Source organism: Vicugna pacos, chromosome X, assembly GCF_048564905.1.
Source record: "Vicugna pacos chromosome X, VicPac4, whole genome shotgun sequence".
Lineage (NCBI taxonomy): Eukaryota > Metazoa > Chordata > Mammalia > Artiodactyla > Camelidae > Vicugna > Vicugna pacos.
The window spans coordinates 15,988,841-16,016,081 of NC_133023.1; the positions used below are offsets into that span (position 1 = coordinate 15,988,841).

At 34.9% G+C, this 27,241-nt stretch overlaps 1 protein-coding gene across 1 annotated transcript in view; it reads left to right on the forward strand.

Moving 5' to 3' along the window:
* Positions 1-27,241, forward strand: part of CNKSR2 (connector enhancer of kinase suppressor of Ras 2) — a 239,101-nt gene that overhangs the window by 166,544 nt on the left and 45,316 nt on the right. Inside the window, exons 14-18 of the mRNA XM_006212994.4 lie at positions 16,537-16,585; positions 17,006-17,178; positions 19,230-19,303; positions 19,590-19,661; positions 24,832-24,899. Of these exons, the coding sequence (XP_006213056.1) occupies positions 16,537-16,585; positions 17,006-17,178; positions 19,230-19,303; positions 19,590-19,661; positions 24,832-24,899 (436 nt within the window). The remainder of the gene's footprint in view (positions 1-16,536; positions 16,586-17,005; positions 17,179-19,229; positions 19,304-19,589; positions 19,662-24,831; positions 24,900-27,241) is intronic.

The window sequence follows — 27,241 nt, forward strand, 5'->3', positions numbered from 1 at the left end:
TGGGAGTTGTTAGCTGCCAGAGCCCTCGTCTGACCTGAGAGCATATGAAGAAAAAGCAGACAGCAGTGTCTGTGTGCATGTGTGTGTTGTGAAATCCAAATGTCGTGATAAAAGCCTTTAGATAAAGAATCATTAGATTCAGGATTCATTTTTGGCCTTATTATTATATACACATGACACTTTACTCTCACATTAAAGCTGATGAATTAAATCCATAAACAAAATAATAATTTATTTTAAATCTACATGTGAAGATACCAGAAAAATAAAATGTGATAATGGATACAACATGCAGGTATACTCTCATAAACTGAATAATGTAATTTTAGGTGGCTTATTTAAAACAGACTTTAAGTAGATGTTTAAAAATCTGAATAATTCCTTTCATAACATTCCAACATTTGTGTGGCTTGTCTTGGTTAATTTAGGATATAACTTATTTCTGATAAGTACTTTTAGCCATTCTTATCCAATTGTGAAGGGATTTTTGGTGGAGGTTCTAGAGGGAAAAGGGGTAGAGCTGCTAAAAGACATCTTATTTTGGAAATTTAACAAGTAAATAAAGATTATGAAACAGAGACTATTTTAAGTAATTTGCAAATTTTAACTCATTTAATCCTCATAAAAAACCTATGAGGAATGTGCTGGTGTTATCCCTATTTTTACAGTCAAGAAAGCTGAGGCACAGGGATTAATAAGTAGTTAAGTGGTGGAGCTGGGATTTGAACATTGGCAGAGTTTCTCTCTAATGTACCAGAATGGGCAAGACCACCACCAACAGCAAACTTGTTCAGTTTTATGCTGTTATTTCGAGCAAATGGAAGATATCTTAATTTAATGTTTACTCTCATTACCATTTTATTCCACTTGATCATATTTAAACTCTTTTTCTGCCAACACACAATAACGAGAAAGGAAGGGAAAATACTTTTCTTTGTGAAATATTTAAATCTCAAAGGCGTTCATTTATTTGTTTATTTAAAAAAATTAAACATGTGGAAGTAGTTATCATTTGTCCAAAGTGTTTCAAATTGCCCCTCAAAAAATAACATACTTTAGCAGAAACTCAACGGTAATTCTAGTAGTGCCAACCATCTTCAAGACCCAATTGAAGTGTTGTGGAATATATTATAAATAATAATAATATTACCACTACTACTAATAATAATAGCTAATGTTTACCTATCGCTTACTAAGTTCCTATGCTAAAAACTTAAATACGTTATCTTATTGAATCCTCAAGTTGACTTTCTGAGGTTGCAACGGTTATTATATCTATTTTGAAGAAACACAGAGTTTACATTGCTCGTAGTCATACAACCAGAAAGTAGCAGACTTGAAATATGACTCCAAGCAGTCTGGCTCCAAAAGTCACATTTTTAGATGAATAGCCATTCCTGGTCATGAGTATTTTACTATCTGTTAGAGAAGCCAGAGATATTATTATCACAAAGGTGAAAAACATGCTATATTGTCAGCCTATAAACATTTATAATGAAATTTATCTGCAGTTATAAAAGTCAATTTGTCTAATATCTGCCTGACTTAGCAGCATTGTTTTAGGATCAATGTAACTGAAACAAGGGGGCAGTTAGTTTCAATGCCTAGATAGCCATCTCTGAGGTAATAGTTGTTTATAACAACCACTTGCTCCACATTTTTACTTTACTCACCTAGATGACAGCCACGGTACAATATGACATGATGTTTCTCCTCACTGGGGTGCATGCAGACATGCTAGATATCCATTCTAAATATTCTTGTATTCATACTGTATTCTCTGTATTCCTGTGAATGACTTAGTTATGTCTAGAGTGTTCATGCCAAATTCATAGTAGCACTGGCAAAGCCCTACATGGGAACAGCCTGGACTGTGACAAGTGTTTCCCATTGGGGCACTTCACTAGAGCAGTGATTCTCAAACTATGGGCTGTCCTTGGCAAACGGCTCCTGGTGGCTGAGCCCTGAGGCAGAAATGGTGGTTTTTCCTTTGATTCTAACGAGAAAATAACATAATTTCATAGGCTTTCATTTTCACTTATGACTAGATATTGCTTACTAGTAACCTACTAAATGACTTTAGAAGGTTATAAATCGAATAGTCATTAAATAATGCATTACTCGAGTTTACTGAGTATTCTGATTTGCTGTCTTTCCAAGAAGCCTGATAGCCATGCAACCGACAGTGCAGTTGTGCTCTTATTGCACAAGCCCCAAGTGTAGATGGTTCTGGTTCCCACAGTTTCTGGGAGGGATGCTGTATTGGTACATCATCAGGATTTTTTTGTTACCTGTAGTTTTGAGTTGCTGTTTTTTACATTATATATTATCATGAGACATCATGACTATCAATTTTAGTTTGTTTCAGGTTGCTTACTCTGCCTTCTAGCATGGCTTTACTTATCTATAAGTATGAAACAGTTTTATGGAATGCAAGTCCATGAAGAAAAGTATGAGGAAAATTCACTTGTGTTTCCTAACCCATTTATACTAATAGTTACTTTTGCAAAAACCATGAAAAAAAATGTTCCTCCTCCACCACAGCAGGTATAAAAAGCGTCCATTTACTGAGAAAACATGACAGTCTTGAATGTATATGCATCAAACAGCAGAGATTCAAAATACTAGAAGCAAAGTCCAATGGAACTGAAAAGAGAAGCTGACAGATCTGTCCTTATAGTAATGGAGATCTTCAGCATCCCTCTCTCAGTAGATAGAGCCACTAAACAAAAACTCAGCAAGGGTGTAGAAGTGCTGAATGACTACCCACCGGTGGTATCTAACTGACTCCCAAAACCAGAATACACATTCTTTTCAATTGTGCATGGGATGTTCATCAGGATAGACCGTATCTTTAGTCACAAGATAAACCTTAATTTTAAAAGAACAAAAATCATGCAAAGTATGTTCCCTAACCATAATGGAATCAAACTGGAAATCAATGACAATTAACAAATAAGTTGTCTCCAACCACTTGGAAATTAGACACTTTTAAATAATCCATAGATAAAAAAGGAAGTCTCAAGGAAAATTGAACTGAATGAAGATGAAAACACAACATATACTTAGGGGAAATTTTATAACTCTAAATGCTTATATCAGAAAAGGAAAAAGGTGTCAAATCAACAAATTAGAAGAACAACAAAAAATAAGCAAGTAGAAGGAAGACAATAGAAACGAAATTTGAAAACAGAAAAGCAGAAAATCGGTCAAATCAAAAGGTATAGATTTTTTGAAAAATCAAAAAAGAAATTTATAAACTTCTAGCAAGACTGACAAAGAAAAAAAGGAGAGAAAACTCAAATTACCAGTATCAGGAATGAAAGAGAGGTTATCGCTACAAACCTCATGGACTTTAGCAGAATAATAAGGAAGTGCTGTGAACAGCTCTGTGTACTTAAGTTTAACAGTTTAGATGAAATGGTCCAATTCCCCAAAATGTACTAGCTACCTAAACTCCCAAGATGAAGTCGATGATCTAAGTATCCTATAACTATTTAAACTAGTAATCATTAAAAGACTTCCAAAAATAAGTAGAAATACTGAAAAAAGAGCCAAACATATAACACTTTTATATTGGTTAAGTGCAGCAGTAATCCGCTTGGCTTTCATTGTTATGTGGGGCTTTTAAAGTGTTGGCAGCCTGTGAAATAGTTGAAGTATAGGGCTTGTGACTTAATGGAATTCCTAGGAGACTGATTAAATTCATAAATTTTATTGATTGTGAAAATACTATTTAAAAATGTTTGGAAAATGTTTTATGAAGTTTTTAAAGTTTAATAAATTAAATATTTTTCAAAGAAAATTAAAAGATTCACTGATACGCTCTCACTCTTGAGAGAGATTTCTGCTCACGCTGTAAGAAACAAATTATTGAGAAACTGAAGTCAGTCCTTTTGAACCAATGTGGGCCACATTCTGCTAGTTCCTAGTAAGATAATGGCTGCCAGGAAGCAAAACACAGAATCTGGCTTAATTAGTGAGGCATCATGCAAAACAGGACAGAGAAAGATTGAATTAGGAATTTATTAAGTTGAAATTCATTAAATTTAAATCTTATTACAAATTCCTTGTTGCCTTTAAAAATAAAATAAAACATAAATTCTGATGAGAAGCCCTTGGCTTAGTTGCTATGGTAAGTAATTATGAACTATTTGGGGACATACCTGCCTTGATCAGAGAGGCTAAAGAAGCCTCATTCTCTTTCACATTGTAGGCTTGTGTCTCCCAGCCTCAGAAAACTTCCTTAAGTTTTGTTGGCAATAGACCTTTTTTGCTCCCATAATCACCCTACCCATGTTACCTCACCACCTAAATTCATTTAATCAAGCATCTCAAGTTTAATGAAACTCTGGGTACAATTATTTTACCCCAGAACTGTTTAAAGCTTCTTCTGCTTGAAGGACGATAACTTACATCAAATTATTTTCTTCACTCAACTCCTAAAATACATTACTTCCTTGATGGTTTCAGCATCCTCCGATTCCACAAAACTATAGGCCTAATGATTTGCTATATGTGCCCAAATCTCATCCAAAGACTCTTTTTTATTATCTACATATCTGGTCTCTTGGCCCAGATCTTATGTGAGAATGAAGTTTAAGGTGCAGTTACTGACTTCTGTTACATCCTGGTTTCTTGAAGATAACTTCCCAGAACAATGTTAAATTGTTTGAAGCCTTCATGGATTCTTCTTTGGCTTTTGGATCACAGCAACTGGCAGTGGACCAAAGTGCATGAGCTCAGTCTGAAGTCTCAGTTCTAAATGATATTGCTAAATCTGTTTCTTAACATCTCTACATGTAACAGGCTAAGCGAAAACAGTTTCCTCGTAGACTTGAACCCAAAGCAATCTGGAATGTTGAGAAACAGATCAGTGTTTCCATCCCTATTCTTTATTTGCAAATGATTTTAGATTAACTAGGTGCAAACTTCCCTGAAGTAGGAAACAGGAGAATAAGTAACCTTCTCCTTGATTTCTTTTATTACCATAAATTTAGAGTGGCCTCATTAGAGCACTTGGACCTAATCACCTCCAGGTAAAAGGGTTCAACATTAAAGAAGAGAATTGTCTTTTCTAATATTCAAATGGCCAAGAATAATGTTGTAGTTAATAGAACATGAGCTTTAAGTCAGCTATATGAACTTAGACACATTTCTGAACCTGTTTCTCATCAGTAAAAAGAAGATAATAATACTTCACTCGGCTGTTTCAGAAGTAAATCATACACTTTGTTCCACATACAGTTTGTTCCACTGTGCTGGGCTCAGAGTAACTATTCTTAACACCATATAGAAAAGAAGTGAATTCATTTACTTGGAAGGGAATTTACCTCCTGATGAGCAAATCAGAAAGCCTTCTAGGACTAAAACATCTGTCCTCTTTGAGCATTAATCAATGTGTCGATTAGGGTTCAGTCAGGGAAGCAGAAGCACTAAGTGGCACGGATTAAAGGGCTAGATCTTAGCTGAGCTGGTGAGGACAGCTCAGCAGAGCCAGCGGTTATGAAGAAATTCTGGATGTGAAGCCAGGGGGAGAGCAAGACGGACTAGATCCCTTGAGCACAAACTCAAACCCTGCCTCCAACTTCAACAGCAGAGCTGGTACCCTCTGCCTTAGAGATTTGTGGTCTCCTGGTTCATGACTTAGAGGAGCTGAAGGAATTGCAGGCCTGGCTGCTGACCCATACCAGCAAGGTGAGCCAGCAGAAAGGTGGCAGTATGTGTGAGCTGCGGCAATGACTGACCCCATCTGCTGACCTTCGCAGCAGAACGGCTGCTGCTTCACTTGTCTTCTCTTAAAGTCGCACAGATGCATGTCCTAACTAGCACCATGCAGGGAAGGGAATTCTGAGAGAGTTTCAGCTTTGCCAAGTTGACGTGGTCGGTAACTACCACGCTGAGAGTTCCTTTTCTGTGGGCATTGTAGGCACCTATCAGGTAAAGCCTGCTTTGAAAATTCTAGTGACAGTCTCTGTGAGGACGAGTTGTAAAGTGAAAAAGCCTAAATGATCATAAATTTGATGTGGACTCAAGGTGCAGCCCACCTCTATGAAGGTATCATCCCTATAGCCCACTTATTTAATTTCCCAAAGCGTGTATTAGAAAATATGACTTTAAATTGGTTTTTATCTGTCTTCAATCAAAATATTAACTAACGTAAATTAGAATTAGGATAAAATGTCTAATTTACCTAAAGAGTTTTCTACTTAATAAAACATATTAGGCAATTCATTAAAAAATTTCCTTTCATACTCTGTTCAAGGAAGAGTACTAGAAAGCTATGTACCTAGACCATGTTATCTCAGCCAATTGTTGAATCTCCTTCTCTTACTTGCATTTTAACATGACTTCAATTTTTATCAGAAGGCTGGTACAAGAAACAGCCATTTGAAGTCCACTTCTTTGTTGGCTCATAAAATATTTTTGAGGATATTGTATTTTCTACTCCTTTGTGCCCCCCATATATAGTTTTATAATTGGGTAAGAGCTTTGGCTCCCCATGATGACAATGTATATAAAGAAAGTATCTGATAGAATGTCTAGTACCATGGTAGTGCAGAAATATTCTTAGCATCCTTCCTTCAACCATACTACCAAAATGTCCTCACCAGGGGGCCAAGAACAAGCGAAGCCTAATCTAGGTGCATTTGAGGCAACCAGTTCTGGAGAGGTGGCAGCAAGCATCAGGCCCTGCAGAAATCTAATTTTTCGTAGCTGAGCTTGCTATAAATTGCTTTCTTTCTCTTACTCAGTTTTCTCATTTTCACGATGAGCATAGCACTGCAGAGAGGACTATAGAAAATGCCATCTAAATTGACAGCATAATGATAATTTGATTCCTGCTGCAAACACAAATTTTTTTAAAATCTTGCCATCAAGTTCTTTTTTCCCTTCTGTTAGATAAAAAGCAGTTTTGCTTTTGCAGTCTTAAAATCATGTCCTACTAGATAGTTCAGTATGGAAGAGAAGGAAAAGTATGTATGATTTATGTCTCTTGGTTATTTTACTATCATATGAATTGCATATAGTGACTTTTAAAACTTTATAAAATTGACTTTTATTTTTATCCAGCATTCTCTATGAAAGATTTTCTGTTAAGGAAAAAAATCTCTGAATCAGGAAAACTGCAGCAAAACTAACAGATGTAGAAACATATGAAGTAGTTGTCTTGGAGAGCTTGTCTTCCTTATAAGAGCAAAATTCTCAGAATAAGAGCTTCATATAAACATACTCTTAGCCATAAAGGTATTTAGGTAAAAGCTAGCATTCTTGGAATGAATTACACTGACCTGGCAAGAATTCCATGATGAGAAAATATGTACAATATATCAGAGCAACAAACTTTATCTTAAAAAAATAAAGATAACCCCAAAAAGGTGTTTAATTTCAGATTCTTTAAAATGAAGCCATTGAGTCAATAACCAGAAATTTTTTCAGTAATTATGATTCAGTCATAAAATTGCTGACGAAATTATCATGCCATATATACTGACTTTAATTGAAATTCTTAGGTTTCTTCAGTAGAGGTGATTCTTTTAGGTTATTTATCTCTCTCTTTTCTTTTACAGAGTATTTATTTCCTTATCATTGAGTAGCCTTCAGGAAGCATATCTGGTTCTCTTAATTTTGTCTGGCCATAAATGTTTCTTTGTCATAAAATTTGGGCAAGCCCACCCTGATTTCTCTGACACCCAGATGTCATCAGTTTGTGAAACAGAAGTGTCAGGAGCAGGCACTGCCCTAGTTCTGCTTTTCATTTGTTCAAACTTCCTGCCTCTGTCTCATGTTGTACACATTAATCAAACACCCAAAATAGCTGTACCTAATATGGCTGGTGATGAGTTATTTCCATACATGGTGGAGCTTAAACATAAACTAAGTGCCTTTCAGTGAATAATCTAGCATTAAATGTTAAGACTGACACTGATTACAGGAATATGTAATTCCTAAAACATCAATAATTAGATGTACATTGGTGACTAGCCATTTTTCCCTTCATTTTAAAGTCAGGATCATGTACAGTTAGTGCTCTATGAGATCTTCTAAGAGCGTCTGGCCCAAATCTCTGATCTTGCAGATAAGGAAACTGAGGTCAAGATTAGCTTCAGTGACTTGACCACAGTCATAGAGCTGGAATATGGAGAACTAGAAGTCAAGTCTCCTGATTACTACCATGCTATGTTCTACTGATACTGTGCATTCCATTCTTGCTGAAACACAAACACTCAGAGTGTATCACCCCACCTAGTGTGTTGAGAATAGACTGGAGGGGCTGGGGGTAGGTGTGGAAGCAGGAAGGTGAGATCGGATCTGGCTAATTCAGGTGAGAGATGATAGGGGCTTAGCCCTGGGTGCTAAAGTAGAAGAGGTGAGAAGAGCTTGGACTCTGGATATATTTTGAAGGGAGAGTGGACAGAATGTGCTGACAGATTGCCACTGAGGCCATAACTCATAGCCTCAGTGTCTGCACACACAGGTGGTTGGTAACTGTTTGATTCATGCTTTTGGTAGAAAATTATATTTCAGGTCCAGTGCTAGGAGTTGAGTATAGAGTGGTAAGCTAAGCAGATGGTCGTAGAAACTAATGCAGTGGTTAAAAACCACATCTTGAGAAAATGAACCCAGTAATTTTAAGTCATTGCATAATAATCAGCGGTGTATCGGGTGAAAAATTGCATAACACAATGAATCAGCTCCAAGAGATTTCTCCCGTGTAAAGAATTAGTGGCGAGGCAGGCTTGCCTTATTTGGATCACTGATTTTCTCATCTGTATTGACATAGGGTTTTCTAATTGCACGGAGTTCAATTAACATTGTTAATAGGTTTGGAATAAAATGTGATTGCAGTCCCATCCTTGTCTAACTTGGCTGAGCCTTATTACCTTTCTGTACCTTAGTTTCTATCTCATTTGCAAAATTAAAATGTTGACATGAGTCCTCCTCTCATGAAGATATGATTAATGGTTGCCCCAAAAAAGTTGCAGATCTTTTTTTTTAACCCACAGAGCAATATAACTTGCTAATTAAAATAAAATTGACAAAAGCATGAAAATTAGAGATTGAAGTTACTGGTTTGAATTATCTCCATTAATATAAAAGTGTTATCCTTAATATCTCTCTGTTTTATAGAATGTTTCTACTTGGCAGGGTGCTTACATCACATGTCATGGGAAGCTTTCATAAGTGGATGTCTTCCTGTCAGAAGCAGTTTTTCTTTTCTCTCACATGGTTACTATGACTACAGAATACTTGCTTGAGGGGCAGTATTGCAGGAAGTGAGTGGGAGAACAGGTTTAGGAGTTAATAGGCCTGGGTTTGAATTTTGACTCTGCCACTACCTATGTGATTCTGAGCAAGTTGTTTACTCTGTTTTCTCCTCTTTAAAATAGCATTAATGATCGCCACTTAAAAGATTTATTGTAAGGATTAAGATTAATAACATATAAAGTGCCTCATACTGTGCCTGACACCTAAGCCCTCAGTAAGTGATAATTATGATGAGCCAAGAATGACAGTTCCTGTTTCCCAAGGGTGATGACTCTTCTTACCCTTCCTAACTATTCACCACTTTTCATTCTTCTTCCCACCTTACCACTTACCACCCCATTAGGAAAAGAGGAACCACGTTATGGGGTCTTGTGTAAGATTCACTTACCTCCTTCCTTCAGAAACGGATATGCATGATATTCTTTTAAGGAAACATTGACTCTGCCCAACCAATTAAGTTTGACCTTTTCTAGATCCCTCTGTCCATTACTGCCTTTTTGTTCTTACTTGACTGATAATTTATTAGCATGCTTATTTTTGAGTGCATGTAGAGCCATTTTCAGTTACTTTAAAATCAGATTAACTATTGACAGAATCCAGAGCAACTTCACCCCACTGTCCTCAAAGACCCAGCATGTGTGCAGTGCCTCATTTTGATACCATTCAGCACAGAGTTTCTCTCATGCACCAGAATGGGCAAGACCACCACCGACAGCAGACTTGTTCAATTCTATGCTGTTACTTCACATAAATGGAAGATTTCTTGATTTAATATTTACTCCCATTACCATCTTACCCTACCTGCTCATATTTAGACTTTTTTCTGCGGACACACAATGAGAAAGTAAAGGAAAATTCTTTGTGAAATATTTAAATCTCAAAGGCTTTTGTTTATTTATTTTAAAAATTACATATGTGGAAGTAGTTATCATTTATCCTGAGTGTTTCAAATTGCCAAGCACCTTTTCTCGTGTATAAGAAATAAGCTATTGGTTTGACTAGTCACTGAAGAAATCTTGGAACTTTGCAGAAAATTACAGTAAGAGGAAGTTGCTATATTGCAACAAGAGAGTATTTTGATTGCAAATTTTTCCATAAGTGTGGCAATTTGCAACTTGAGAAGAATTTAATAGTAGCTGAGCTTTCAAAATGTAACACAGAAACTGTCATTTTCTTCCACAATTAAAGTAAGTGCTTCTGAAAGTTTCAGGGTAAGAATGACCCAAATTACCCTCCCCCATACTTCCTCATCCCGAAAAGGGGGGAATGGAGTTTGAACAGAACATCTGTGGACAAAATGAAAGACAAATGGTCTTTTCAGGCAAATGTCTGAAAAAAGGATCTTTTATAGCCAAACAGAATACTGTTGCATACATCGCCATGGTTAAGAGGATCAACAATGCTTTCATAATGGCCTTTTATTTTAGCACATTCTATTTTTATGGATTGAATTGTGATTTGAACACATCCATTCATAATTCATCATATAATTATTTGCATAAATATCTTTTGACAGAGATTTAATGCACTCTTGCTGGCCACATCTTGAATTCAAATTTAAACTGTTAAGTGCACTAGGACAATGTCAGTACAAGTAATGCTAAAGGAGGTTTGATAAAAAGGATTTTTTTTCTTATCTGCCAAAAGGAATAGCCTATTAAAGAACAGAACTTTCAGTAATACGCTGGACATGACTTACTGGAGAAAAGACACCTGGCTTGTTTATTTCCTGCTGAAGGACTTCAGGTTAAAACAGTCAGTATCCTGTGCTCTTTGCTGGTGGTTTGTTCAACTTTCATGCACTCAACCAGTATTTATTTAGTATTTCCTCTGTGGTAGGCCCTGTTCTAGTCAAAGAATAAAACAGTGCATAAAATAGAATTCCTCTTCTTTCATGCAGTTTATATTTGGAGAGAAGGCTGGGAAATAAGAAATATAAGTACTTTTGGTAATGCTAAGTTCTAAGGAGAGAGGAATCAAGCAGAGAAGGAAAACAGGAAGTTTTGAGGACAATCAGAATAACAATTTTAGATAGGGAAGCCTGGGAAGAATTTACTAAAAACAAAGCATTTGAGTAATGATCTGAAGGAGATAAGGAAGCAAACCACAAGGGTATCTGGGCAAACATTTCAGACAGAGGGAATAGCAAGGGTAAAGGTCCTAAAAGGGACCTAAAAGGGACTCTACTTGACATAATCTAGGAACAGCAAATGTGCCTGGAGCAAAGTTAAGAAGGATCAGGGCAAGAAGCAAAGGTGACAAGGCCAGGTCTGAAATTCAGGGCCTTCAAGGTCAGTGGAAGGATTTGGACATTTATTCCAAGTGAGATGAGAAGCCATTGGAGAGTTTTTGTGTGGAGGAATGACATGACTCAAATCATATTTTAACAGGATCACTCTGGCTCTTGTGTTAAAAATAGAAGAGCAGAGGCAGGGAGAACAGTGAGGAGACATTTCAGTAATCCACGTGAGGGCTGCTGTGGCTGAGGTCAAGGTGGTAGTAGTAGCAATTGTAAGAAGAAGTCATATTGTAAATGTATTTTGAGGACAGAGCTGATATAGCTGCTGGTGGCTTGGCTATGGGATGTAAGAGAAAAGAAAGAGTTAAGGTTGACTACAGTATTCTGAATGTGAGCCACCGTGGAGGGAACATGGAATTGCCATTTACTAAGGTATAGAAGACTAGGAGAGGCACAGGTTTGGTTGACAGGTGGTGGGTATCATGAGCTCAGTTTTGTACACATTGAATCTGTTGAGTTAGGCATCCTGCAGCTCAGCCAAGAAGTTCTGATTGATTATATGAATTCATAAGATTAGATTGAGTTCGCAGACATTCTTAGAACTTTCACACATATGCTCACTAGAATAAACAGAAAGTGCTAGTGAGGGCATTCAAAAGATTTTATTGAATGATGATTCAGAAAAATGTGTTTTTTAAGAGAATTGATCTCCACAAATGTTTGCCAAAGGAATCTACTTTTGGTGGTCCCTAAACATTATGGGCTTATACTTTAAATTCACACACACACCCTACCCCAAATACAAAAAAATAATAGTCATGGTCTGAAATGAGATCTAGTCTCCAAGGACCAGAAGAAAGAACAAAATTGTGCAGTAATAAATGGGAACTAAAGGCATATACATTGTCGAGAAAGAGCTAGAGATGAGTGGGAGTCTATTCTAATGGATATCAAAGAGCAAATGGACCACAGCTATGTCGGGAAACTGAAGATTGATTCACTGGGCAAAACCAACTGGGAAGGCAAGAGCTTTCTCACCCATGAGTAAAGAGGTTAAATAAAGATACAACCATTGACAAGAGCTGAGACTTGTGTAAAGGGGATTCTTTCCTTACTAAAAGGAAATTACAGGAAATCCACAAAAGCCTTTAAAATAGATTTTGAAATAACAGGATGATTAAGAACACTGGGTATTCACAAGCGCTAATAACAACTAGATATCCTGGATACGTAAAGTATAGTCAGTAAAATAAATACTCTATAGATAGGATAAACTTCAGACTGGATAAAATCAGAGAAAGAATTAGGAAATTGGAAGACAGCAGAATGAATTCACTGAAAACACACTGCAGAAATATGAAAGATACATGGATCCTAAATTGAGAGATGCCAACATATGTCTAGAGAAAAAAAAAGAGGGACTAGTAAAGAAGACCACATTTGAAGAGAGAACGTCTGAGAATATTCAGAATTAAAGAAATAATGTCTTCAAGTACAATACAATGAATGCAAAATAGGATTAATTAAGATCAGTTATAATCTAGACACATCATAGAGCAACTGCAGAATCTCAGGGATAAAGAGGAAAGTATTTTAAAAGCTACAGAGTGACTAAAACAAATTATAATAAATGACAGAGTAGCTGTAGATGTCTTAACAGCAACAATAGATGTCAAAAGAAAATAAAGTAATATATTCAAATTGTGGAGGGAAAATTATTTTCAACTCAGAATTCTATACCCAGCTCTTAAATTCTATTATTTAAGAATGAAGGATTTTTATATTTTCAAACATAAAAATCTAAAAGAGTTTGCTACGCATAGACTGCTATGAAAGAACTTCTAAAGGATATACTTTCTTTAAGCATGAACCTGGAAGAAGAATAATCTGAGGCTAATAAGAAAAATACAAAAATAAAATACATTACAAATTTTTGCTCTCATGAGAAAAACATTCATCATCATGAAAGCAAAGATTCCAGGTCTCTTTTTTTTTTAAGTTGGTCACAATACCTTGTATGATCTGCTGTGTTATCCATTATAGTCGTGTCTGTTCTTAATGTCTTGCTCTTATTAAATATTTCATGATACCATTAAAAACTGGAAAAAAGGATACCAATTTAATATCTGTCACTCAGAATGAATAATTCCATAAGTTCTACTAGAAAAGACTGTGCAGGATTATAAATTTGCACCTCAGGGGTATTTAATCACACTTGCTTGATGACATGAGGAAAACTTCAATATCAAGAGCTTATCTATGTATATGAATAATGAACAATTTCTTATATAAGTTTGTAAGGAATCTTTTGAGAATGAGGCTGTTTCAGGGGTCCCCAAATCACCCACATGTTCACTGATTCACTGGGACTCATAAGACTCAACCTATAGTTCTACCCACAGGTAAGATTTGCTCCAGTGACACAGCAAGCATATACATATACAGCCAGATCAGTAAGGAAAAATGATACCCATGGAATCTGGAGAAATCCATATGCAGACTTCCTGTGCTCTCTCCTTCTCATGACAGATCATACAGACTGTTCTCCCCCAGCAGCAAAAATGCAGTCACATATGTATAATGTCTCTGCTCAGGGGAGCCCATTGAAGACTCATCACTCAAGGATTTTATTGGATTGCTTACAAAGGTATCTTCTGCCTAGCAACTACCTAAATTCCAGACTCCCAAAAAGAAGGCAGGCATTTAGTCCCCAGCTGGGCAAAATAGTCTTACTGCTTAGAGAACCTTCATGTCAGTATAGGGAACTATTTACCAGCCAAGCTCCCTGATGTCAGCTAAGGGCCAGCCTTGCTAGCAACCCCTTCTAAGATAGCCTCAGGCCTGCTGTATTAACTCTTCGGCACAGCAACCTATTTCCTTAAGTGTAGGTTTCATTGTTTTTCCTGTTAACTTTCAAAAGCATATAATTCAGTTAACTCTTTCATTTTAGAAAATGTCATGTTATTTTCATTGGAAAAATAAGAAAGTCTCTCTTAAGAGAATTCCATTGTAATACTAACATATATACAAAAGACATCTAAAGCTTTGCTTCTTTGAACGATGGATACATCTGTATTTTGTGCCTAGGAATTCTTAGGTTTCAACAATATGTATACTGATTATATTCTGCAATCACAGTTGGTACGAGAATATCTATTTATAGGGAAAGAAAAGATAATCATGTTAAAAAGAAAACCTGGAGAGCGTAAGATATATTTTTGTGTAGATTTTCAAGTAGACCTTCTGGTTCTAAGGAACAATGTGCAAAAAGCATAGGAGGTACATTATATAACAGTTCTTTCAAGCTGTCTGTTATCCATGTAGCTTCCTAAAAACAAACCACCCCCATCTTTGTCATTTTTAAAAATAATGAGCTGTAAAATTATAATGATTACTTGTGGAAACACAAAAGGGAAAAAAAAACCCAATCACTAATTTTACAGCCAAACAATTTAGGGAAAATAACTATATGTAAATTAACTATACTTAAGCACACTAGCCTGAGTTATTATTTTGAAGCAAAGTTCACTCAAGAAAATCAACACAGCATAATGGGTTTTATCTTTTATGCTTTCTCAAAAATTGATTGTGAATTTCTGTAGCCATGGATCCTGCAAAGTTTTATACACAGACGCATTCCCACATACATATGTACTTATATTGCTTTGACAATTGAGTGATTAGTTCTGGATTACACTAAATGTCAGCAAATTATCTAATCCTTTTCTTTAGGGCTAATATCCATCCATAATATTATATTCATGAGAATTTTGTAAACCATGTACAGAATGTGAAAATTGTTGTATAAGAATGTTATTTTACAAGCAAAGATACTTAATTTAAAAGTATGTCACAGAATACAAATTGATTGTATAAAACCAAGACCAGCGAATTTTATGTAGACAAAATCCAATTGTCCCTTACAGATATACCTTTGTAAAGAAAAAGAAGAATTTGTTAAAAGAAATTCATTTTGAGGGATTATCTGTGAATTAAAATTACACATGCTGTCTCTGTACCCTGTTAGTTAGCTAATCATATGAACATAATTAACCTTATTTAGAACAGTGAATAATCTAGTTTAGTAGACTGTCTGGAACCAGTGATTTATAGTCATAAATTAAAGTCTCGCCCAGTCAGTGCAGTTGTGGATTTTTCTGTTAAGACATTACACTCTTCTGGTCCTTAACATGGAGTAGACTGATAGGTGAGTTTAACTGGGATGGTCTTTTAGCTAGGCAAGTATGAGGCAGGGAGCATAGCTCAAGGGAGTGATAATAATGATGTCCCATGGAAACCAAGTGGAAGAAGAGAAAAAAAACGGCACAAAAGGGTGGTAAAGTCAATGAACTGAATGTCTCAGTGGAGATTTTCTAAAAGTTGCTGGCTTGGGGGTATTGTACTATGTAAAATGGAGATAATGGAGGCAGTCGTTGGAGTATGCTTAAGAATAACAAGCATAGGGTAATGGGGATGGGTAGCTGAGGAATTAGAGCTGAGGGACTGAGAAGCCAGGGTACTGACATCACATATATGAAGATTAGTTACCAGTAGTAGGGACACAATAGGTTTGAGAAGAAAATACTGATTCAAGTGCTGAAATTGATAGCAACTGAGGGGGAGTGCCTAAGGAGATCAGTAGGTGATGGTGGTTTATGGAATAGAATGAACTTCAAAGGAACAAGTGATAGTCGTGTTTACTTGATTAATTCATAAGATTTGGGGGAGAATCAAATGAGATATTGCCCGAGAAAGCACAATAAAGTCCTTAAAAAGGTACCCAGTGATACTATACATAGATAAGAGCCTTGATTTTCACCACTACTCTGTGCCCTGGTTTCTCTGCCTGCAAAATCAGGACAAAGATATTATCCTCTCTTACTTCAGGAGAGATTAAGAATTTGTTTTGAGTCTTTAGAAAAGGGATTCAGAGTCATCGTTCAGCTATTGAGAGTTCTGTGCCTCTCGCTGGATCTCCGATAGCACCTTGAATGTCAGATAACATTCTTCCCTATCTTTGATTTCAGACATTTCAGCAGTCTTCTCTGCAGCACAAATCAAAGAAGAAAAACAAAGGTAAGAAAAGAAAACGAAGCATTTAGTAGCTTAGTTTGCACTGGGATAATCACCAGCACACTTCACCCAGCCTCTCTTGCCTAAGCCCAGTGCGGTTTGGAAGAGCACAACACCCTAGCAGAAGAGCTACTAAGACCAGCTTCTCCTTCAGGTCGATTATAATACAAGATACCTTTTACAGCAAATGGTCTCAACAGGTTTTGAGACTGGGATCGCACACTTGTGATTAAATTATATGTCACTTATGTGGGCAAAAAGGTATTAAAGATTTCCATATTTTTCTATTCTGTTACAATAAGAAAATGAGAATGTTAAAGGTTGTTTAGTACCTAGACTTATTTTTATGATCTATTAGGTTATTTGTCTACCCTCACACCTATACAAAATTTAAAAAGCATTTCTACCCACTATTATCTTTAGGTCCTATAGCTGGCAAGAGCAAAAGACGAATTTCTTGCAAAGATCTTGGCCGTGGTGACTGTGAGGGCTGGCTTTGGAAAAAGAAAGATGCAAAGAGTTATTTTTCACAGAAATGGAAGAAATACTGGTTTGTCCTAAAGGATGCATCCCTATATTGGTATATTAATGAGGAGGTAAGACAAAGCACATTTTGTTTTCTCATCCATTTTCTATCTTAACCGAAAGAACCACCATTTTTATACTTATATTTTAAAATCATAATAATCACCTTAAGGCTAATTCAGGAGACTTCTAGTATTTTTCAGTCTGCCTTCCTAAAATGATTGCATTGTGAGGTTCGGTTCTGGGAAGATAGTTGTCTCCGTTATTCTAATGTAGAAACATATCTGAAACACAGATAAAGTATAATAAAATTCTCTGTATTATAAAATTCTCTAATCAAAAATACCAAATTAATTCAAACAATAGCTTAACTGAAAGGATTACACCTGGAAATTTGGTATCGATTTTTAAATGTCTTGCTTTTGTTCGAAGTTTTTAATTTTGTTTCTGTTTGCTTTTCTTGGGAAGTCTTTTAGTAAGTTAATTAATGTCACCTGTATTTGGTTCAGTTTTTCTTAAAGAATAAATGAACTAGCAGACTAGTTTTGAAAATCTGCAAGTATTCATTTCATTTGGCCCATTAGGGGCAGCAGGGGAAAGATATGTAATCCATGCAAATTGCTCTTATGATTTACTATTTCATTTGTAGTATATAGATTTTATAACCAGAGTAATTATATAACCTATCGCATATCACAAGATACACAGAATATACCTTATTTGTTGATATTCCCTTGACTCTACATTTGCCTTGATTCCTTTGCTATAGCCATCTATCAGTTCACCTTAAGTTTTTCTTAAACAACAATTTCTACTGTTAACCTGTTTTTTCCTAAAAATGTACATGGTTTAATACAGTGTGCTGGCTGGATACTTTTTACATGCCAATCAAGTAGTATAAAAAACATAGCATCTGTATGTTTCTCTTTATTTTAAGATCACTTGTAGATTTGTCTACTGTGCAGTATTCTGTCTTTGAACGTTTAATGGGGAGATCATAACTACCCCAAAAGTATTTTAAATTGTTCAGAATTTTAAATTTTAACATTAAAGATGTCAAGGGTAACATAACAGAAATCAAAGTTGAGAAAGAGATTTGATACTATTGTATTTATCCCAAGATTGAACAAAAATACTCAAATATTGATAAATATTTTTAAAAGTTATAATATTGCTCTTTTATATAACACACATTTCAGTCACTATCATTAGCATCAAATTTTTTAATAAGTTTTCAATATATACGACACACACACTCTAATAGAACTGAGAGTTTCTATTCATTTTCTTTGAGATAGCAGATGAGTATTTAATCTCACTTGAACTTGATATATAAGGAACCATGAACTGGTACAGCATAGATCAAAGTTCGGGAGAGTAAAAGTCCAAGGAGTTGGCTCATGAACTTCAAAGGGACAAGAACAATTAAAGGGTTTAGCCAAAAATAGTCTTAGCCTAGTTGGAATAACTTGTATCTAATGGAAGATTTTGGATAATTCTCCTATCTTGTTTTTCCAACTCACATTAGAGAGAGGGATTTTATGGATTTTGTTCAATTTTCCAAGTGAAAAATGACTTTTATATATATAGCCTGTAAAACGAAGTCAGTTATTTGAAAATTAAATTCATTTATTTCATTTTTAAGATCTTGAATACACAAAATAATTATTTAATTTGGGCTTGATAAGAGATTTTTGGAGGCAGTAAAGGAATTAGTAAACATCTCTATATTTTACATCTGATCATTTAAAATGATAGAAAATTGTGAATTGTAAATGTGGACTAAAGTTCTTTTATGTTATAAGAAATGTATATATATTCTGATGAGAAATTAATTGCAAAATGTTTCACTTTGAGAATTAAAATGTTTTCTATTTTCCTTTTAATATAAAAAGGCTTTTTAAATTTCTATATATATTTTAGTTTGTAATATTCTAAGTGTTCAAAATACACCTTCAATGTAACTATAACAGTTAAGAGTGAAATTCTTATCTCTGAAATGTTAAATTTAAGGAATTAAATGAACAGGTTTATTAGTATAGATATTTAAGGCATAGTTGTATAGTAGCATCAGCATCAAACCTTTGTATATAATACCCTAAAAAGAGTGTTGCCTCTTTAGGATGAAAAAGCAGAAGGATTCATCAGTCTGCCTGAATTTAAAATTGATAGAGCCAGTGAATGCCGCAAGAAATAGTAAGTTGATTTTATTTGGGGAGAGAAGAGAAGGGTTTTTTTTTTTTTTCTAATTTCTAGCTTTTAAATTATAGGTTGCTTGTCTAATGCTTTCAAATTGAGGTAATAAGAAAGCAGTTTTGTGGGCAGAAAATTGAATTTTTTACTGATTTCTGTCATCATGGCAGAAGCATTATATATGTGAACTCAGGTTAGATGCTGAGGTAATTTTATCCATAAAAAGTATTTGGTTCTAACTTACTTCCCAATTTGAAATAAAGTAACTGTACCCTGTTTCCTTTTGCAGTGCATTCAAAGCCTGTCATCCTAAAATCAAAAGCTTTTATTTTGCTGCAGAGCATCTTGATGATATGAACAGGTAAAGTGTTACTTAAATTGCAAAATACTTAGAAAGTCATTTAGAATTGTAAGTTTTCCACATTAATGCTTAGAGAATAATGTCACTGAAGTTTCTAGACCAATCAGTTTAAAATAAAATGAACGCAGCTATAGCTCCATGTAACCATATACCTAATTTTAAAAAATAGCATTTAAAAAAGTCAAAATAAATAGACTTTTTGTCAAGTTTACCAAAAATGTGCCAGAATCCATATATAAGCCAAAAAAAAAAAAACCCAAAAACTCCACTGTAGAAAAGAATATATATATTTTAGAAGTCCATATTGGAAATATGTCTTCAAATTTATTCCCAGGTGAGAAAAAAAAGATACCCACCAAAAATGCTGCCTTTTCCAAGTACTGAGTATTTATGACAGAATATCCATTTCAATAATTCAGGCGTAAGCAAAGTTAATGTATCCTTCTGTCACCTTTCTTGTATCACTGGACAGGATTGTGCAGCCAAGTGACTAGATGGTACATGGTTATTTGGTAGCTCTGGGAAAATCTCTATATATTTTTTCATCGTCTACAACATTATGCTTCATGTTTCCACTTTAGTTCTTATGAGTTTGATCCTTTCTTCTTTTTTCTTCTTCTCCTTTCCCTTTTCTAGATTTGTAGAAATTAGATTTAAGATTTAAAATTTTCCCCTTTACATGTCTTCAGCAGACAATGCATGTTACTTACATATATAATGTGCCAACAGTTAGGGAGAGGCAGCATAGCATAGTGGTTAAGAGCATGGACTTTGAAACCAGGCTGTCCAAATCCCAGCTCTCCCATTTACCAGCTGTGTGGCCTTGGATATAGATCTTAACGTCTCTATGCCAGGTATTGACTCATTTTTTAAAAAATGGAGATAATAACCATTTCCATCCATAGGACTTTTATAAGGAGCAAATAAGTACATACAAAGGGCTTAGAATAGTGCCTGCTAAACTGTAAATAAATGTTTGCCATCAATATATATCCCTTTTGTATACTTTGAGCTTCTACCGCATATAACTTTCTTTGTGTATCTGTAAAGAATTAGTATCCATATACTTTAAGCAAAGTTGTGCCACTTCATAAATGCTGTTTGAACACACAAATAGACACTTACTATGCTTTTATAAATAATCTTGTTCTTTGACACTTTGGAGTATAGGCATGGTTTTTCCAAAGCAAGGATGTGAATACAAGGAAAGGGCAAAGAAAGGTGTTGAGAACACTTGATAAAATATTTTATTATTAGTAAGGGAACTGAGCCTTTCGTTTAGTTTCCATAATCTTCTCTTGATTTGTATGTTATCATTCTTGAAATTTCACACTAGGCAATCAGAATTTGGGGAGCTTGTTCTCAGAATGAAAATGTTTATGTACTCATGGGGGAGGGATGGTACTCTATTTTGTGTTTTAATAATTTTATAATCCTACTGTTGTGGTTACTCACTATCCATTTTGCCACATATTGAGCTCAATGCCTTGGGATAAATAGGAAAGATTTACATCATGACCAAACAGGAAATAAGTGGTATTTATGAGCATATCTTCTCTAATAAGCTGGTTCCACTAGAACACAGTTACCTCCATCCAAAAAATTTAATTAACATAATCTAATCATTCCTTACACTTACTAATCAGGGTCTTTTTAGGTTTAGAAAATGGCCTGTTCAGCAGTGCATTTTTATGAACTATAAAATCATTCTTGGTCTCCATTCTCTACCCTGTGTTAGCAATAACTTCACAAGTGTATGATGTCAGTACTCTTCCCTGATATTCCGATGGATGTATCTGACTCAGGGTATCAAAGAAGCTAAACCAAACCCATGTTTCATTTTGTTGGTTTTTCTAAGGAATGGGGCAAAGAAAAAATAAATCTGATCAAATATGTCATCTCCACATCGTACATTTAAGAGTGCTTTTTTATGTAAGCCTTGCCATGCTATACTATAGCCTTCTGAATTAAGTTGTCCTGAAATACTGAATCTTTTTTAAAATTTAAGTATAATGGGCTTTTATTATTTTGCTTTGTTTTTTATGTCTTTAATAACCGTCTTCCTAATGTCTACTTTCAGTAGGCAAGTTTTCTTTTTTAAAGTACTTGTTAATAGAAAGGAGAGTCAGTGCTGGCAATATTCACAGAGGATTGGTGATGGGGAGAGACATACTTCAACAACTTTATTATAAATAACCTGATTGTTACCTAACAGCAAGATGATCTAGGTTCTGGTTCATTCTATATGTAATCCTTTGAAGGCATGTGCCCAAGTCTTCAAGAGATGATATCATTATTAATAACTATAATTATATTATAATAATTACAAATAAATGCCTTATCTGGTTATTTCATAATTTCTAAAGTATTATCATATATATTTTTATCATAGATTTTTTAAATGTAGTGCTAGTCTTTGGAGTGAAAAAGTAATTCTTTAATTTTGTTCTAAAAAATCTGCGTGTGTGTGTATACACATACATACACACACTCATACATACACCCAAATATAAGTACATATACATATACCTAAATATGTATAACAAGGAATATTAAAGTCTCACCTTCTATATTTTAAGTAACTTGAAGTTCGATTGTGAGGTAATTTGCAAAAACACTTTTGAGTACCCTACCACCAATCCATCTGTTCCCTCCTCAGAAATGAGCATTGAAACAGTAAAAAAAAAACTTTTTTACCAGTCTGTGTGAAATCTGTGGGAAGAAAACAAAATATCATGTTTCTCAAGTATTCTGAGACTTATTTACTGAATTCACTTGGCCTACATATTCCTTATCTTGTCAGCACATACGTCCTTGTAATTGTGAGAACTCACCAACTTTTATTTGGTAATTATTATTTGGGCATTTCTTCCATAGTTCTTACTCTTTTTTCCCTCTCAGTACATTATTCTGTGTCAATTATTGACAACTTCATTGGAATGTTCACTGTCAGCTCAATCCTGTTATCCCTATTTGTTGTCTGTCTGCCTCACAAAGATATAAACATCACAAAGACAGATACTCTTCCATTTATCAGTGTATCCTCAATACCTAGAACATGAGCTGGCACACATAGTCTCTCAATAAGTATTTCTTGACTCATGTCAAGAAATGCATATCTATTTGCTGTTCATAATAGCATATACACACCAAATCATAACTGCAGTAAATGTTTAGAGAAGCATCTTTTAGCTGAGGCCTGAGGACATTTATCTAAGACAGCAATAACTATTGTGTAGTATTCAGCCTTTTGTGTCTGTACACACTGGTCCAAGTTTATGCACACAATTTCTTGAGTTTTTACTGTGAACAGAAATTTTCCTCCTAAAAGTAGTTTAACTTTTTAATTGTCTTATGAAATTTAGGAATTCTGGAGCTCACTGAAGAGAGGAATTCTGTCTTACTCATTTTTGGACCCCCCAAAACATAGCTCATTGTTCAGCATATAGCAGACATTTAATATATGTTGTTGAACTGAAAAATGGAGAAATCCCTTTTTAGTTTCCTGATTCATCTCATAAAGACCTCATTGTTCCTTAGACTTCTGGTAAAATGAAATTTCAATGATGTATTAAAAAGTAATAAATATGAGGTACTGGATTAAAATTCAGTAACAAATGTTCCTGTAGTGGTATCATCATTTTCACCCAAAAAGCACCACTCCAGTCTTTCTGAAGAATGCTTAGATTTGCCTTGTAGTACAAATTTGACCCCTTTTTACTACAAATGACCTATAGACTAGATTTTAATTTTGACCTTTTACTAATGATTAGAATCATTTTTAAAAGGTTATTTGTCATGAAGTTGACTTCTTGACTTACAGTATATAATTTTCTGGATTGTGTGTGTGTATACCATGCTACTGAATTCATTTGACCAATTTTTTTTTCTTCATTTCTGTTCCAGTTCCTTCTTTATTTCCCAGACATACTTGAGGTGATAATTACATTGTAGGTTTGGTCAAAATAAAGTTGAGCTTTAAGTGACTTATTCTTAAAACTAAAGCTTAAATTTCCATGACTATGATTTTGTCCATTAGAGAAACAACTTTCCTCCCTCCCTTTTCAAGATATTCTAAGTATCTGATGCACAGTTAATATTACTTGGCAAAAATGATGAAATATATGAGTTATTTCATAGAATGTCATCTTCCACTTGACAGGGGAGATAAAAATCTCTTAGGAGAAAAAGTTTTCAAACACAATTTTTTTCCTAAAAATGTATCTCAATGAAATGATTCCACAATTTAATAATATTAGCAATACTAGCAATTCCAAATGTACTCAACCTAGTTTGGAAGGTGGGTTCTTCCTTACTTTCTTATTTGTGAAAATATATGGATCATAGCTCAAGATTGACCTGTGGAAAATTGTCATGTTAGTTTAAAGACTTTGTGATTTTGATAATCTGATGCAGTGTAAACAGGTGACATAATGAATACAAGGAAAGACCTGGTGGGACAAAAGATGGAGATTGAAACATCGCTTTGCCTCAGGCATTCCCCTCCATTGGCAATAGCAACACTACTGAAAGGACAGAACTAAGATTTATTTTTAAATTACTGTTGTTCGTGAAAATAAATTTTCAGGATCTAAACAGAGGTTAAAGTTGTATGTGCTTGTTTTGTTTTTGGAAAACCTCATACCCTTGTATTTAGAGACATATTTCCAAAGTACTACTGAGATGTGTTTCCCCTTGAATCATTAAACTTAAAGGAACTTCATTAAAACTAATATTTCATAGTAAAACTTATTTTGACAAGCAAGGTCCATAATTTTTCCCCTTCTTGGAGCAAAATATATATGATATTGTTTAAATATTTCTAAAGGAGCATTGGTTCTGAAGGAACAGAACAGCAAACATACTTGTAGTGCTTCTACATTTAGAGCAACAGAATTAATAAGGCTTTGGTCATCTCAAAACCCTTTACCTTACAGATATTAACAGGTTTGCCAAGACTTTTCTATTGAAATAGCATCTTCAGTATGAGAACAATTTGTACTACAGCAAATTAAAGCTCATTGAAGACTGTGTGTGAAGAGTAGAAAAAAACACCTTTTATGTAGGATCATTCAGTATATTCTTACACATTTTAAAATAAGTATTTCCAAGAAGTAAAGTATAAGAAATACAGTTACACTGTTACTGAATCTAATATTTGTTTTTTCAGGTGGCTTAACAGAATTAATATGCTGACTGCAGGATATGCAGAAAGAGAGAGGATTAAGCAAGAACAAGGTAAAGGAATACTTTTTTCACTATCGTGTTATACCTTTGTTTCTTGCTGTTATCCTATACAGTGATTCACTGCTATCACTTGAGAGAAAATGTATATGTCAGACTGTGGTTATTTCTCTTCTGTGTACTTTGAATCCAAACCATAGCATCTTATGGGTAGAGTTTAATAAGTTAAACAGGGAATAAACTGTCAAATTTTGGAGCAGCTAATGTGGAGTTCTCTCCTGTTTGTTGCCATCTCCCTCAGCCTGTTTCCTATGGAGGAAAAAAAAATCTTAAAAATTAAAAAGCCTAAAATTGGTCCTATATATTGACCCAAGTCCAGGTCCTTGGTGGTGAGTTACTTTTTCTACTTTGCATTTTCACAGACATTTAAGTAGTCTTTTAAATGTGAAGAGCTCAGATAAATGATCCCTTCTTCCATAAATTATCTCATTTGGTTATGTTATTCAGTTCTGTTACTGTGTTAACTCTGTGGTCTTATGGAACTTGCCTTGGTATTAACCTCACAATTATGAAACAAAATATCCTCATGCAGAATTGAAATCTTGACAAAAGTTGTGATCACCTTTATAAAATGGCTTCACATTTCCCAAAGAATGTTTGTTGTACATCCCTTGGAAGCATAAATAGTTTATTGAAAATTTTGAGACATCCTAAAGTTAAAAGAATTCCACAGGTTGATACACATACAAACATATTTCTAGTTCTGTCTCCAGTGGGCATAGCCTGTTTGTTGATGTGAAAATTCTGAAAACCTTCTGTTTCCTCTCAGAGTAAAACCTCAGAGCAAAACTTTTTAAAACATCTAAAAACTAAAGATTAGAGAGATCTAAAGGAGATAACCAGATCCCAAAACCAATCTGTCAGCAAATGTTTAGGTCAGGGGTCAGCAAACTCTGTAAAGAGCCAAATAGTAAATGTTTTAGGCTTTGCAGGCCTTAAGAGTTCTGTTTAAACTATTCAACTTTGCTGTTCCAGTACAAAAGCAGCTGTAGACACATGAGGGGGGTGGAGATTCTGTACTTCAATAAAGATTTATTTATGGACACTGAGATTGAATTTCATGACATTTTTCACATATTTCTTCTGACTTTATTTTTTAATCCATTTAAAAAGGTAAAAACCATTCTTGACCCACAAGCTTTATGAAAACAGGCAAAGAGCCTCCTTTGTCCTGCAGGCTATAGTTTACCAACCCCTGGTTTAGAGCCCTGGGGTGAGAGAATGGGGGTGGGTGGAGCACTGAAAGGTGAGGAAATAGAGCAGAAAGATTTCCAAGAAATAGCAAAACATGGTTACTGCCAATGGGAATTTACCATCTTGTTGAGGATCTCAAAAATACACACTTGAAATTACTTAGGAAAAATTAAAGAGCCACATAAAGTAAATGAGTACTAATTTTTGCACAACATGCAACTGATTAAAAAATTTGTCAAGTGGATGCAAAATTTTTTTTAAAAACCTGAGAAGGAGGCAGAATTAATGAGGAAACACTTGCTGGAGAATCGGTGAGCTTGATGTAGATTTAGCAGTGAAGAGGGAGAGAAGAAATTTTATTAAATACTAAAGTATTTCTGTGTAAGGCCTTCTGTTAGCACTCTCATTGTATTAAGGTGAAATAGGCACCCATCCTGCCTGAAATTACATTGAATTCTAGTAGAAAAGACACTCTTAGTACAATCCAGAAAGTAAAACATGGGAAAGTAGAAACCAGGGTCCATGGGAATGAGGCTGGAGAGATTCCTTCCAGGAGGAAAATGGGGAAAGACATAATGTTGACTCTTTTATCTAAACTGGTTCTCACAGGATGAGAAGGATGTGGAGTCAAGGAGATGATAAAACATTACTGGGAGTAGAAGCAGCATGAATACTTCCACAAATAACGTGGAAACCATCTCCATCAAATCACTGTGCACAGCAAATGCTAGCCAGGACAATGAAGTGTCAGGCCAGTTGTTAAGTCACATTTCTTCATTGTTAAAATTATACTCCCCACTTTCATACTTGAGCTTAAATTGTAGGCCTAAAATTGTAGTAAGAGCTGAATACACACACACGTGCACATACACACACCAGCCTGCCTTTTCAAATTTCTTTAAAATGCATAAAAACTGTTCTTTAAAGGTGCATATAGATTTCTTTCTCCTCTTTTAAGATACAGGAATTAGATGTGTGGGCAATGTACTGATAGGCAAATGAATCTTTAAAAAGGTCAATTTGCATGAATAAGAAACCTTGGATTTTCAGGCTTAACTTCTGTATTTTATCACTCGGCGTTGCTTTGAAGTTGAGCTTGGCCTTGATTTTAGTTGATTTCCTTTCCTTTGTACTTGGTATTA